At 41.2% G+C, this 16,063-nt stretch overlaps 1 protein-coding gene across 1 annotated transcript in view; it reads right to left on the reverse strand.

Moving 5' to 3' along the window:
• KDM6A (lysine demethylase 6A) overlaps positions 1 to 16,063 on the reverse strand; it is a 186,128-nt gene that overhangs the window by 15,990 nt on the left and 154,075 nt on the right. Inside the window, exon 11 of the mRNA XM_068266275.1 lies at positions 1,327 to 1,425. Within this exon, the coding sequence (XP_068122376.1) occupies positions 1,327 to 1,425 (99 nt within the window). The remainder of the gene's footprint in view (positions 1 to 1,326; positions 1,426 to 16,063) is intronic.

The following is a 16,063-nucleotide window of genomic DNA, read 5'->3' on the forward strand; positions in this document are numbered from 1 at the left end:
GCCTCTTTGTGAATACTTTGGGATGTCCTCTTTCCAAAATGGGGTCATTTGGGGGGTATTTATACTATCCTGGAATTTTAGCACCTCATAAAACCTGACAGGTGGTCAGAAAAGTCAGAGATGCTTCAAAAAGGGAAAATTCACTTTTTGCACCATAGTTTGTAAATTGCTGCAACTTTTACCTAAACCAATAATATACACTGAATAGGTTTTTTTTTTTTTATCAAAGGCATGTAGCACAATAAATTAGGACAAAAATGTATACAGAAATTTTACTTTATTTGAAAAATGTCAGCACAGAAAGTTAAAAAAAAAATCATTTTTTTGACAAAATTCATGTCTTTTTTGATGAATATAATAAAAAGTAAAACTCGCAGCAGCAGTCAAATAGCACCAAAAGAAAGCTTTATTAGTGACAAGAAAAGGAGGTAAAATTTATTTAGGTGGTAGATTGTATGACCGAGCAATAAACCGTGAAAGCTGCAGTGGTCTGAATGGAAAAAAAGTGCCTGGAGGAGCAGGGCCCTTTCACACCAGAGGGATTTTTCGGCGTTTTAACGCCACGGCCGAAGTTGGCGTTTTGCTAGGTAAAAGAAAGTCCCTAGACTTTCATTTTACCTTTCACATCTAACTCGGCGTTTTGGAGCGTTGCGTTTCAACGCTCCCAGGAGCTTTTTCAGGGCTGTTTACAGCCAAAGCTGTTGGCGTTTCAATGATAGTCAATGGAAAACGCAAACTTCAGCCTTTTCAAAGCGTTTTACAGCTATCTTGTTCACTTATTTTTATAGAAGAAAAAAAAAAGGACGTTTTCATATGGGCTGTAAAACTCATTCAAAACGCTTTGAAAACGCTATGTATTGGCGTTAAGCAAAAGGCTGACTTTTAGCCTTTTCTACCGCAGCCTCTAGTGTGAAAGAGCCCTAAGGGGTAGAAAGACTGTGGTCCTCAAGTGGTTAAGGGCCCGTTTCCACTACATGGGCCAAACTGTAATTAAAGCATGGCAATGGACCAGTTTCCATTGTGTGCTGTTATCCGGAACAGTGCTATCAGAGAACCTGCAGCATGCTGCAGAATCTCGCACGCCCGCATTCCGCCCCATCCCCTCCATTTGGGGGATACGGAGGTGACGCGAATGGGAGCGGAAGTGATGCGTAGCCACATCGCATCCCTTCGGCTCCCATTCGGAAATGGAAATGGGCCCTAAGTGTTAATGACTGAATATCTTCTTTCTGATTTCACATTTTAGTTGCCCACAAGTTTCAGCTTGTTCTACCCTGAACAGACATAAGGAGAAGAAAAAAAAAAAAAAAAAAAGGAAGAGCTTACCCTATTGAACACCATGTGTCAGCGCTTGCTTCTGACTTATCAATAGATTGCCTGTAGGATATAAAAGCATCTTGAACCTTTCCAATACTGGAGTAGCACCTGACAAAACAAAGCACAATGAATATGGTCAAAGATGAACTGAACTAGTTCTAAATGGGACTCTGTCACTTTTCACACATTTAAATTAGCTCGCACTGTCAGGAATATAGCTGCAAGTTATGATGCTGATAAGGATAATACAGGAACATATTTCTTTCATTCTTCTGACTGTATCATATGTGATGTCGGCTACAGCCATTCTGGCTTTGGGGAAAGCTGTGTTTGCTGTATGACAATAGGAAGTGCTTTTGAGTTTCTTTTTTTTTTTTTTTTTTTTTTTTTTTTAGCCTCAGCTGAAACCACTCAAATACTGACACCCCAGGCATCATGCATTGAGTCCTCGCCCTTTTATACCATCAAGGTATACGTAAAACTTTGCATCATTGGCTCTTTTCTTTTATTATTCTTCACGAGCAGCACCACACACTTATTTTTTTGCCAATTCCAACTGATACACATCCACAACCCATGCATTCTACATTCAACTTTTCATTCAAACTTAGATCACAGTCATATACACACATACACTACGCTACTCTTCGGTCTCCCTCTTTTGATTTTTCCTCTCTCCTCTCTAGGGTTTCAGCGCCCTCCAAATTTCTCTCATAGCTATGAGTTGATTTGAAACTATCTCATCCACATCCACCCCTGGGCTTTCACACAGCACTTCCATTCTCATAAGCCATTCAGAAAAGACTGGGGCTTCTGAGCTTTTCCAATATTTCGCTAATATGTTTTTAACCACTAAAGTGCCTATTTCCTTCAAAAATCTGCTCTCCCTGTTTTCTTCTTGGTCTGTTATACCCAGTATAGCAGTGGTGGCAGAAATGCAAAAACTATGGTCTATAACACTCCTACCAAATTGGATAAATTCTCTCCAAAGACTTTCGGCTATTGGACAATCCCACCACATGTGAACCTCCGTACCATGTCCCAATCCACATCTCCAGCATTTAATATCAGTTGAGCTAGACAGCTTCCCTGCCCGTGCAGGTGTAAAATACCACCTTACTATTATTTTATATTGAAGCATTTGTAAGTCACTGTCAGGAATCTTCCAGATGTTAGACCAGATTTGGGGCCATTTTTTTCCAAGGAGGGTATTTAACATTATTTCCCATTTATTACAATATGGTGGAGGTTCATCATATTTTGAGAGTGCCAAAAAGTCATGCAATACGGATATTGTTTTTGGAGGTCTTTTACAGAAAAAGAGGAGTTTCTCTATATCATTAAGTTCTCTCCTAATGGGCTTATTCTTGTTTAAGTAGCTTTTGACTTGTTTCTGCCACCATGCTTCTATATTTTTAGGTTCGTTCAACACACCAGAGATCTTTAACTCCTCATTTCCCAGCATATGCAGCACACGTGTGTCCTGTGCAAGGCTGTTAACTACAAGCCAGCGAGGGGTGGATGCGGGTGGGAAATCTGGATTATCCCTCAAAGTGGTGAAGGGGGAGAGCCCTGTCTTTTTCTGCCACTGTATAATTAAAGCATATAAGGTTTTTAATGTAGGCTTTATGAGAGGGTGAGTCGTAGAGTGAATCAGATTATTTATATTTGTCGGGTGCCAGGAAAAAACCATCTCCAGGTCAATTTCCTCCTTTTCTAGTAGGGGCCAAACTTTATTTCTTATTTTTGAAGATACACGGCCTCAAAGGATCTACTTTCATCAGACGTGATACTCGATTGAAGAAAACTACAAGACATTGGTGAGACCTATCTATATTCGTCTTTGGTTCTGGTATATTATATGTCTTTTTTTGTACGGTCTTTTTCTGAAAGTAATAGCGCTCTATAGATACAGTACAAAGGTTATAGCGATCACCAATATTTGGAAGCTGTTCCAATGTTTTATCATTTTTTGTGCAGAATGGCAAAGATGTTACAATGATATAATGGTCACAAAGCATGGCTACAGGTACTAGAAACAGAAACAAGGGATCACAAATTGAGAAAGAAAAAAATTTGGACAGCTACCTAGTAAACATGAGCACAAAAAAAAAACTGCAGGAGAAAACTTAGAAGGGGAAAATTCCAGATCAGGATTCCAGACCCCTATAAGACAAAATGCAACAGCATTTGCGCAGCAAGGCAATGTCACTCCGACAGACATTTCAAACCTCACAAATCATATAAAAAGAATCGCAGAGGCTACCAGCAGGACCCACAAGCCTGAAGAGGCAGGCAACCAAGTCGAGCAAAAAAAAAAGGGGGGGGGGGAGGTATTACAGAGGAGATGCTGGATCATAAAATGAGGAATATGCTAGAAGAATACACAAAAAGAATGCAAGAGACTATGGTCGAAACAGTACAGACAGCAATCCAGGAAGCAGTGAGTAAGGAAATAAAACCAATTAAAGACGCAATAACCGATTTATTAGAAAGAGTAAAGGCACTGGAGACAGACGTACAAAAGCTAAGTACCTCTGGAAAAAGTAATGTGGAGGAAATTACAAAACAGAAAAGTCAGATAAAAGATCTTATTCAAAAACTAGACGACCAAGAAAACAGGAGCAGGAGGAATAATATTAAAATTCGAGGTATACCCTCAGACATCCAGCAGAAAGATCTGTTAGAAACAGCACAGGAGCTATTTAAAGAAATAATGGGAGAGGCTGGCCATACAAACATTTTAATTGACAGGGTACATAAAGTCGGAAAGGAGAAGACCCACAATGGAAGCAGAAGCACAGATGTTTTATGCAGACTGCATTTATTTAGCTTAAAAGAGAACATTTTAGCTAAAGCAAGATTGTTAAATGACATAAAATTTAAAGGCCGGAAAGTGGAACTATTTCAAGATCTATCCAAAAGAACAATAGAGAGGAGAAGAATGCTGAAACCAGTTCTTGAAAATATTAAAAAAAAAGGTGGCTACTATAAGTGGGGTTTCCCCCTATCACTGAGAGCAACAATTGCTGGGAAAAGCTGCTTTCTGAGAGATGGCGAACCTTTACAACCCTTTCTGAAAACACTAGATTTGCCGGCTATTGAAATAGCAGGATGGGAGGATATGTAAACAAATTATGTTGCTGTAAAAATGGGGTGGAGGAGGGGGGAGCCAACTTCGGCTCACAGGCCCCAGCTTGCACTCGACTAGTAAGGGCAAGATGGGAAGTCTGACAACACAGACTGGAACTTACAAGTTTTCCTGGTCTGTCAGACTGGATCGAAAACTGTATTGTGTATGTATGGGTGTTTGTTTGTTGAATGGGAAATATGGCATACACGAGTTGAACTCTCTCGGGTTATATACATATACCTATCCCTTTTTTAGGTCACTTCTTCTATTCTTTTGTTTAAAAATAAATAAGTAAACAATGGAGTCATTGAAATTAATAACAATTAATGTTAAAGGCGCAAACTCAGGCCAAAAAAGAAGCAGAATTATAGACGAGTTCATAAGGGGCAAGATTGACATTGGCTTTATCCAAGAAACTCACTTTAAGGCTGGAAAAATGCCTATTTTCCTTGATAAAAGATATGGCGAATGGATTACCAACAATAATAGCACCAAAAAAACTTGCGGTGTAGCCATTGTCATAAATTCAAAACTTGATTTTCACACAGAACAGGTTTATAAAGATAAGGAAGCCAGAATATTGATTGTGGTAGGGAGGATAAGGGGGATACAGGTCACGCTGGCAAATGTATATGCTCCCAATAAGGGACAGGCAAACTTTATGAGTGAATTTATTGCAAAAGTTACATGTATGGCAAAAGGCGTAATATTAATGGGAGGCGATTTTAACATAGTACTAGAACCAGAACTAGATTGCTCCAAGGGAACCAGCTATATTTCACAAAGAAAATTATCCACTCTTAAGAAAACAATCCAATCCCACAAGCTTGTTGACATTTGGCGAATAAAAAACTTAAATGAAAAAGACTATACCTACTACTCCCCTGTACACAAAAGCTATTCAAGAATAGACTACTGGCTCTTACCTCAATCACATATACTTGCAGTAACAGAAGCTAGTATAGGAAACTTCACCTTCTCAGATCATGCTCCAGTTCTGTTAACACTTACACTACACAAGAATAATACTCAAGGTACTCGTTGGAGATTAGATACTAGGCTACTAGAAGATGAAGAGGTCAGAAACCAGGTTAGAACTAGTCTAAAAGAATATCTGGAATTTAATAATACTCGGGAACATTTAGCAGTAACTATTTGGGATACAATGAAATGTGTAATTAGGGGTGTATTAATTGGTATAAAAAGCAGAAGGAATAGAGAAAAAAGAGAAAAAATTTCAAAATTATTGGCGGACTTGGAGAAGGCAGAGAGAGAGCATAAAAATGACCCCTCTTATGAGTTAGTAAACCATGTACACAAAATCCGAAATGAGCTAAATCAATTGTTAGATTATGAGTGCGGAATAGAGTATCTTAGACTAAGAAATAGGTTCAAAAAAGGGAGAAATAAACCGGGGAAAACGTTAGCAGAATTACTGAAAAAAAAAAAGCCAGTCAAGGTACATAGAAAAAATAGAGGATAATAAAGGAAACCTTATATGCGATCAGGAAGGAATTGGTTTGGTCTTCACAGAATTTTATAAAAATCTTTATAACCTAAATACGGATCTAATGGCACCAAAGACCTTCTTAGAAGAGGTTAATCTCCCTATAGTAAAACCAGAGGATAAAGAAGCTCTAGAGAAGCCAGTCTCTAAAACAGAATTTTTGGAAGCAGCTGGGAAAATGTCTAAGGGGAAGAGCCCAGGGCCTGACGGCTTCAGCGCTGAATTCTATAGACACTTTGCAGAGGAACTGTCCCCCCTCTTCTGCAGAATGGTCAATGAGGAAGGGAAAGAAATAACTTTCTCTAAGAACTCAAACACGGCTTTCATTACTCTGTTACCAAAAGAAGGAAAAGGAGCACAAGACTGTGCAAAATATAGACCCATATCTTTAATAAATTCTGACATTAAAATATACTCCCGTATTTTATCTGACAGGTTAGGGAAGATCATAGACCAGATTCTGGGAAAGCAACAAGCTGGTTTTAGGATAGACAGACATCTGCAAGAAAATATATACACCGCCATTAATATTATACATAAATGTAAAAATAAGAAGGAAGAAACAGTGATGATAGCAATCGACGCTGAGAAAGCGTTCGATCGTATCTCCAGAGAATTTATCTTTACATGCCTAGAAAAGTATGGCCTGGGGAAATCATTTATTGATAGGATTAAGAATCTATACAAAAACCAAAATGCCCAAGTCATAACCAATTCTCATATAGGAAACGTGTTTCCTATATCTAATGGGGTAAGACAGGGCTGTCCCCTGTCACCGGGACTTTTCAACATATGCCTTGAGCCTCTGATTCAAAAGATTCACAATGAAGGTTTAATAAAGGGAATACAGACAGGGGAAGAGGATATAAAAATCCTGGCATATGCAGATGACATACTACTGACATTAAGAGAACCTATAACTTCACTGCTTTTGAGTTTCTGTACGCAGTTCCTCTGAGAGTGGGTCACTGCTAATTGGGTTGTCTGCATAGCTTTTGAACTCTGACATGTAGACACCCAATTGGACTAATTGAATCTGCCAACTTCATAGGCTATCAGGAAACTCTGTAATTTACATATGATAGCCTGATGGAATGTTGAAAAGCCTCCCTTTACAATCTTTTGATGTATGGACTAGACCTGGGGAACTGTAGACGTTTGCCTGTGAGAATTGGATTTTGAACGAACACAGGATTGCGTTGAAGTCTGCAAAGTGTGATAAGGGGCTCGGCAGACTGATGTCACAGTCTGGGAAATTGCGTTAATTGTGGGACGGAACATCCATTGCCCGAGGCCCCAAATCAGGCTATAAAATAGCAGCTAGGACAGTCGCAACTCGTAGTTCCAGGAGATCGCAACAACGCTAGAACTTCCCCGGCTACTGGCCGGAACCGCGTTCTCCCGGAAACAACGTTTAGACCTTCAAGTTGGTAACGTTTAGATCCCCGTTTTATTTTTATGCAAATGTGTATCGTAACTTTTATTTTGTAAATCTTTTGTATATATTATTTTCTGCATTGTTCCATTTTTTTTCCTGGAATATTAAATTGTTATTTAATAAGTTTGACTTCTGCTGTACTAAACTAACACTCATAGCCTAGAAGAGACTGAAGTGTAACTGTGTACAAGTCCATGCCCGATTGTACGTTTGGGCAACCCTACCGTATGATATTGTAATTGCATTGTATGTATGGGAACTGTTGCGCTCGACAGCAGAGTGGCTAACAGTATCGTTCGGAACGACTGTTAGTGGTTTTGCTGCACTACAGTGTAACTTGCATTACAAGTCAGTGCCTGATTGTGCCCTGTTACCGTACAACTGTACTGTGCGTGTGTGTAGCGTTCCCGTATTCGGCCTAAAGCGCAAAGCTGACCAGAATACGAAAACGCGTATTGCGTGCTGACCACTCGACAGCCGAGTGGACGTGTCTAGCAACAGCTAGTGGTGGCAGTGAGAAGTGTTCTGAGGGGTCACAGCCTTGTTTTAGCTTGACTAAGGCTGCTTCCCCTCTCGATCTGGTCAAACACACAGTCGGGAACCGTATACGCAGGCGTGCCGGTTCCTGACACACACCTTTGGTTCAACAGTGATTTAAAGGACACCTGAAGTGAGAGGGATATTGAGACTAATATTTATTTCCTTTAAAACAATACTATCCTGTGCCTCTAATACTTTTAGCCAAAGACCCTGAACATGCATGCAGATCAGTTATTTCTGATTGATGCCCGACTGGATTAACCGCATGTTTGATTCAGGTGTGCGATTCAGACACTTCTACAGCCAAAGAGAACAGCAGGACTGCCAGGCAACTGGTACTATTTAAAAGGAAATACATATGGAAACCTCTGTATCCCCTCCCACTTCAGGTATCCATTAACCACCTTAGCGGTATGGAGGAGCTCAGCTCGTTCATTACTGGCACGGTGGATTGCTCAGCCCCTGGTGGGTCTTTTTTGACAATTTATTTTTTTTTAAACATGCAGCTAGCACTTTGCAAGCTGCGCGTTTCACTCGATCGCCGCTGTTCGCTGCCGATCCGTGCCTCCAAAGAGCCCCCCCGACCCATTGCGCAGCCTGGCCAATCAACGCCAGGATGCGTTAAGGGGTGGATCGGGACACGTCATGACGTCATTCTGATCGACGCGATGCCGATGAGGGAAGCCCTAACAGGAAATCCCGTTCAGAGCGGGATTTCCTGTTGGGTATGATCGGCGGCGTTCGGAGGGGTGGGAGGGATGCCGCAGGGAGGGGGGAATCATGTAGCTAGCTAGGCGCTAGGCTAGCTACATGATAAAAAAAAAAAAACTGAAAAAAAACCACCCGCGTCCGAGCACCGCAAAACAAACGCCAGGTGGTTAAAGGGAACCTGAGATGAGAAACGTGGAGGCTACATGTATTTCCTTTTAAACAATACCACTTATCTGGCAGACCTACTGATCTCTGACACACCTGACGTAAGCATACAGCTAATCTAGACAGACATCTGCTCTGCATGCTTGTTCAAGGTCTATGGCTAAAAGTATTAGATACAGAGCATCAGCAAGACAGCCAAGCAATCTGCATGATTAAGAAAAATATGCTAGCCTCCCTATCCTCACACCTTGGATTTCATTTAAAGGACATCTGTAATAAGAGGGATATGGAGGCTGCCCTATTTATTTCCTTTTAAGCAATACCAGTTGCCTGGCATCCTGCTGATGCTTTGCCTCTAATACTTTCAGCCATAAACCTTAAACAAGCATGCAGCATTTATGGCATTGTCAGATCTGACAAGATTAGCTGCATGCTTGTTTCAGGTGTGTGAATCAGACACTACTGCAGTCAAATAAACTAAGGACTGCCAGGCAACTGCTCCTGTTTAAAAGGAAATATGGCAGCCTTCATATCCTTCTCGTTACAGTTGTCCTTTACAGGCAACCTTAACTGAGAGGGATATGGATGTTTCCTTTTAAACAATACCAGTTGCTTGTCAGTCCTGCTGATCTCTTTGCTGCAGTAGTTTCTGAATCACACACCTGAAACAATCATGCAGCTAATCCAGTCTGACTTTAGAGCACCTGATCTGCATGCTTGTTGAGGGGCTGTGGCTAAAAGCATTAGACACACAGGATCAGCAGGAGAGTCAGGAAAAATCCATACCCTTCTCAGTTTAGGTTCCCTTTAAGCTCATCTGGGTTGGAGCTTTACTAATTACAGTAGAATTGCGTTCTAGTAAACTCCAAGGGAACGGGAAAGTGGTTTGCTATATCAGAAATTGTCATTTTCATGCACATAAAGAATACTATGGTGCTGAATTTTAATTCAGTCAATTGGGAGTCATTTTTTTCTTTTTTTTTAATGGCATTTTATTGAAAATGCAAACCTAATACAACTGTTTTACAAACTTCTTTTGTTCTCAATGGCAAAAATGCAACACCAGCAATCTGCACCACAGAGTCAGATAACACAGACATGCAGAAAGCAAGAACATCTGGCAGTTGCTGCAGTTGACATTTTGGGCTGGCTAGGGGGTCCCCTTTGCCTTACTTGTAGCATAATAGCAGATAGCGCTGTTACTCTTTAGCAAAGATGCACATTTGGTGGATGGACTATCAAGGTTTAGAATCCCTTAGGGCTGCATAGCAACAAATCCCAGGCTGGATAAATCGCAGCATGTGTCATGTAACTGGGTAAGACAAAACTTCCTGTTCAACTTGGGCAATTATGAAACTTCTATCCAAAATGCAGCCAATCATCATTCAGTCCAAGCAATGCCATGTCCCACCCATGTAGGGAGCTCCTGAGGTATTTTAGACCTAGTAGTCCATCCACCAAATGTGCATTCTTGCTAAAGAGTTAACAGCGGTGCTATTCATTGCACCCCATTCAGGCATCAGCTCACCAGCCAGCATGAAGAGAGCAGCCGAGATAATTGGTTTCACACTGACGCATGCACTGCCCAGTTTTCACTATGTCTGGAGTCAGTGTCATGTAGGTGCCAGAAAACTACTGTAGTTTACTATACCCACATTTTTATTATATCCAAATTTCCTATACCAGGTGTTACTCCCATAGATGCTCCTATAATGGAGATTGGCTGGGACCTAGAGAGGCAATTTACTATACCCGTATATTTACTACACCAGAGTTTATTATAATGAGATTATACTGTATAACAATGGATACAATAATAAAATTGCTTATTTTTAAAAATATGTATTTATACACTAGTCCGTGTTTGTCTATAGTAAAAGGTCACTGGGAGTGTGACAATATCAGTCAATGTGCAACCTTAAATGCCTGGTAGACAATGCAATTTCCTGTCAGATCGTCGGGCATAATGTATTATTACCGACAGGTCTAATCTGATCTCCGTTTTCTGAAAGATTTTCTAATCGCTTCTATAGAAAATCAATCACAAAAATGATTGGAAAGCAAATCAAACCTGATGGAAATTATCTATTCGACCCATCTATCTGACAGAAAATTGAATAGTGTGCACCAGGCATAAGTGGCAGCTCATACATTGCGGCTTGCAGTAAACCAGAAAATTCGAGATAGTATATTGAAACTTCTTACAGTCAGGGCCAGATAACCCGAGAATGATCCAGTCTTCCCCACTCTTCCTTATCTAGGTTGGTTGCCCGGGAACAGCTTTGTACACTGCCAGCCAGGGCAGTTTCTAGGCTAAACTGTTTACTGGGCAAGGGTGTAAAAAAGTGCCTGCCCCTCCCCCCCCCCCCCCCCCCCCAAGGCTTGTGAACTCCATTTGTGCAGCAGTATTTTGCCGTATGAGCTGGCCCCCAATGCTATGTAGCCCCCCCCCCCCCCCAAATAGGTAGCTAGATGTATAATCCCTTTCACTGGGACTGGTGGCCCCCAGTATAGGCAGCCAGATAAAGGAGCCTCTAGTATAGCTAGCCAGGTATAGGTGCCCCCAATGTAGGTAGCCAGGTATAGGTGACCCCAATGTAGGTAGCCAGCCAGGTATAGGTGCCCCCAGTATACAGTGCTGCCCATAATTATTCATACCCCTGGCAAATTTGGACTTAAAGAGACACTGAATCAGGTTTTTATTTCAAAAACCTCTAACATTATTGCCCTAACTAAAACGCTGCATGCCCACGGCTAAAATCTAGCTAAATCCCTCCCTACCTCTCCCCCGCAAAATCCACAACTTTCTTGGTCGTGTATTTTGCTGCTGGAGGAGGCGGAGCTTTCAGCCGCAGCTCTGCCTCCATACGCGTCAATCAGCGCTCATCTCCGCCTCTCCCCCGCCCCTCTCAGTGAAGGAAGACAGAGGGGCGGGTGGAGGCGGCAATCCGTGCTGATAGACGCGTGGAGAGGCAGAGCTGCAGTTTAAGGCTCTGCCTCTTACGGAAGCGCTCCCCGCAGTGTTCCCCGGGGAGTTTGGGGGGGATTTAGTTAGTGTCCAGCCGCGGGGATGCAGCGTTTAAGTTAGGGCAGGGATGTTACAGAGGTTTTTGAAATAAAAAGCTGATTTTTATGAGACTTCAGAGTCTCTTTAACGTTACTTTTATTCAACCAGCAAGTAATTTTTTGATGGTATATGACATCGGTGTCTCCCAAAAGATAAGACGATGTACAAACTGCAATATTGTGGGGGAAAAAAAACCTTTCTCAGTTTTTATTTAACCACTTAAGACCACAGGGTTGTTCATTTTTTGAACCTGAGCAACTTTCACCTCCCATTCATTCGCCAATAACTTTATCACTACTTATCACAATGAAATGATCTATATCTTTTTTTTTCCGCCACCCTTTAGGCTTTCTTTGGAGGATACATTTTGCAAAGAATTATTTTATTATTTTAACAGGAAGATTAAGAAAGAATTGGAAAAATATAATTTCTCCTCAGTTTTTGGCCATTATAGTTTTACATTAATACATGCTACTGTATTTAAAACCCATGTATTTTATTTGCCCATTTGTCCCGGTTATTACACCATTTAAATTATGTCCCTATCACAAGTTTATTAAAAGATATATGTGGGTGTAGTTTACCATTTGGCCACGAGATGGCCACAGTAAAAAAAAAAAAGTCCTGGAAGCGTACGATCACGCTTCCAGGAACTAGAATGAGGACGGGGGAACTTTTTTTTTTTGCAGAAATACCGCGGTCTCTGATAAGAGACTGTCAGTTTTTCTGCGGGAGACTTAGATCGATGAATGCAAATTATATTCCCATTCATTGATCGGGATGGTGGGCGGCAGGGGCGGGCACCGCACACTGCACAAACATATCCGTCCAGAGAGGCTTAAGTGGTTAAATCTGAGCAAAAACTCTCCAGTCCAAAATTATTCATACTCTTCTCAATCAATAGAAAAGCCTTTATTAGCCATTACAGCAATCAAACGCTTCCTATAATTGCAGACCAGCTTTTTGCATATCTCTATAGGTATTTTTGCCCGTTCATCTTTAGGAATGAGCTCCAAATCTTTCAGGTCGGAGGGTCTTCTTGTCATCACTTTGATCTTTAGCTCCCTCCACAGATTCTCATTTGGATTCAAGTCAGGACTCTGGCTGGGCCACTCCAAAACGTTAATGTTGTTGTCTGCTAACCATTTCTTCACCACTTTTGCTGCGTGTTTTGGGTCATAATCAAGCTGAAATGTCCATTGGTGGCCAAGGCCCACTTTCTCTGCAGACTACCTGATGTCCTCATAAAGTGTAGAGAAACCGAGAGCCCAATATAGTGTAGTATGTTAAGCATAAATGAAGTAAAGGTTATCGTGAGAAAATTATACTCACAAACATGGGTTACCACACAGGCAACCACTGGATAGGCAGGTGAGGAGATTAGACCTGTCCTCACTCAGGGATAAGAAGTCGCTCTCTGTAGATGCGAAAGGGGGTAGATCACCCCTCCACCAGGGGTGGACTCGGTATAGCAGTAGGAGAACAGAGGCGCCAGCAGGATAAAAACTTTAAAATTTGCTGGGAGGAAGTGGTGGACTTACCTCCATAAAGCAGGCACGAAAGACTGTCTGAATAGTAGTCACATTTATTAATTAGTACCCCAAAACAGTGCAACGCGTTTCGCAGGCCCAGCCCGCTTCATCAGGCAATAAAAATGGGGACAAGACAGAATTTCAGCAATAGCAGGTGTAGCGCTACACCTGCTATTGCTGAAATTCTGTCTTGTCCCCATTTTTATTGCCTGATGAAGCGGGCTGGGCCTGCGAAACGCGTTGCACTGTTTTGGGGTACTAATTAATAAATGTGACTACTATTCAGACAGTCTTTCGTGTCTGCTTTATGGAGGTAAGTCCACCACTTCCTCCCAGCAAATTTTAAAGTTTTTATCCACTTTTATCCTGCTGGCGCCTCTGTTCTCCTACTGCTGATGTCCTCATGTATTACACTTTTTTTCATGGTGCGTTTACTGTGATCAGGCTCCCTGGTCCATTGGCTGAAAAAACAACCCCAAAGCATTAGGTTCCTACCACCATGTTTGACAGTGGAGATGGTGTTCTTTGAGTTGAAAGCTTCTCTTTTTGTTTACGCCAAATGAAGGAAACATCATTGTGACCAAAAAATTAAATTTTTGTTTCACAGAAGACCAGAAGTCTTCTTGGTCCAGATGAGCATTTGCAAAGGCCAAGCAAGCTTTTGTGTGCCTTATCTGGAGAATTAGCATCCTCCTTGATCTGCATCTGTGGAACCCTGCAGTGTGCAGTGTCTGCTGGGTTGTCTGCCTTGGGACAGTGCCACCAGCAGAGCTCAGATTCACAAGGAAGGCCTTGGTGGTGATCCTTGGATTCTTTTTTACCTCTTTTGGCTTGTAACCACGTCCTCTGAGATTTTCCACAGTGTGGAACATTGTATTTTTTGACAATACTTTGCACTGTAGCCACTGGAACATGAAAACATTAAGAAATAGCCTTATAGCCCCTTTCCTGACTTGTCAGCAGCCGCAGGTGCTCACTTAGCTCCTTTGTCTTAGCCATGACTGTCCACAAATCAACTGCAGAGAGCTGCTGTTTTTCCCCTGTTGATTAAAACAGCTGTTCCCAATCAATCAGGGTAATTGGGATGCTTTAGAACAGCTTGGGCTATTTGAAGTAGTATAGAACCTTGGATTTTTCCACAGACTGTGCCAGTTTGTGAAGGGTATGAAATTTTGGACTGCACACTTTTTGCTCAAATGTAAATAACAGCTGCTAATTTTTTTCCCCCACAGTAATGCCTCTTGTACGTTGTCTTTTGAGGAACACCTATGTCATATCCTGTCAAAAAATTACTTGCTGGTTGAATAAAAGTAACTTTAAGCCAAAATTTGCCAAGGGTATGAATAATTATGGGCAGCACTGTAGGTAGCCAGGTATAGGTGCCGCCGGTACAGGTGGCCAGGTGGCAGTGTACAGGTGTGCCTCCGGTATAGCTAGTCAAGTATAGGTGCCCCAGTATAGCTAGTCAGACGGAGGTTTCACCAAAAAATAAATTTGTCAAAGGTAGGTACACAAATAGAGTGCAAATATTTAAACTGCTTGCCCACCGATGCATCATGCATATACGCCCCTCTGAACTTAACTTAAAAAACAGGGGTACAGATACACATATCAGCATCTAAGAAGCGGTGCCTGCGCATGAATGTCCATCCGCTCACAGCACAGTACTGGTCGATGGATGGGAACATTCTCCCAAAGCAGAGCAAAGTAACTAACAAATGATCAGTGGTATCAGCGAGAGGGCGGTGATCAAAGTGAACGTAAAAATACACGGAAACACATACTTTGTGTGTCATGGTTTTGTTTTTCTTAAATTATATCAAAATAAAAGTAGTTACATCAAGGACTCGTGGGTTTTTTTTTAATAGGTAGGTCATTAGGGTATATTACTGTTATTTTTGTAAATAAGGGCTTGCAATTATTTACATAGTATAAAGAAGCAAAAACGGGAGGGGAAAAAAAACCACCGTTATTTCCAAATAAAATATTGTTGCCATACATTGCACTAGGGACATAATTTTAACGTTGTACTCACTGGGACAATAAAAACGTAATAAACAAGGCCGGTATTCGTACAGGAAAAATGAATCATGCAACACAGGAGTAAAGATTTGACTCAAGGTTCCTAAAAATGTACTCGAGTACATAAATACATGTACATAAAATAAATGTTTGATAAAATCAATACAGTAATAGTGCTGTGCAACCAAAGTCTTCAGGGCTAGCCACACCCCACAGCTGGTGCGCTCAGACCAGTAAATGTTAGCACAATCTGACAGTGAACTGTGGGGGGGATAGGCAAAGACACCCGCTTTGGTCTGCAATCTATGCACCAACATATATTTTAAAACTTGTGAGTATTGTAAATAAAGGATGTAGTAGTCTTTCAGTAGACCTGTGACAACAAGGTGGTGTGAACTATGACACCACTCGAGTACATTTTTAGGAACCTAAATCAGATCTCGACTCTCGTGTTGCACACATAAAATTGTGTTGGTTTTATCTGTCACAGCAGGTTTTATTTGAAAACTATAATAAAATTCTCCAATGGTTGAATTAAAAAAAAACAAAGTACTCAGGGAATCGCAACACCAATAGAAGTCACTTCACTTCTCTCAAAATAATAAGCATATAGTAGTTAAGCTGTACTTCT

This window comes from Hyperolius riggenbachi, chromosome 2 (assembly GCF_040937935.1).
Source record: "Hyperolius riggenbachi isolate aHypRig1 chromosome 2, aHypRig1.pri, whole genome shotgun sequence".
NCBI classification, from domain to species: Eukaryota; Metazoa; Chordata; class Amphibia; order Anura; family Hyperoliidae; genus Hyperolius; species Hyperolius riggenbachi.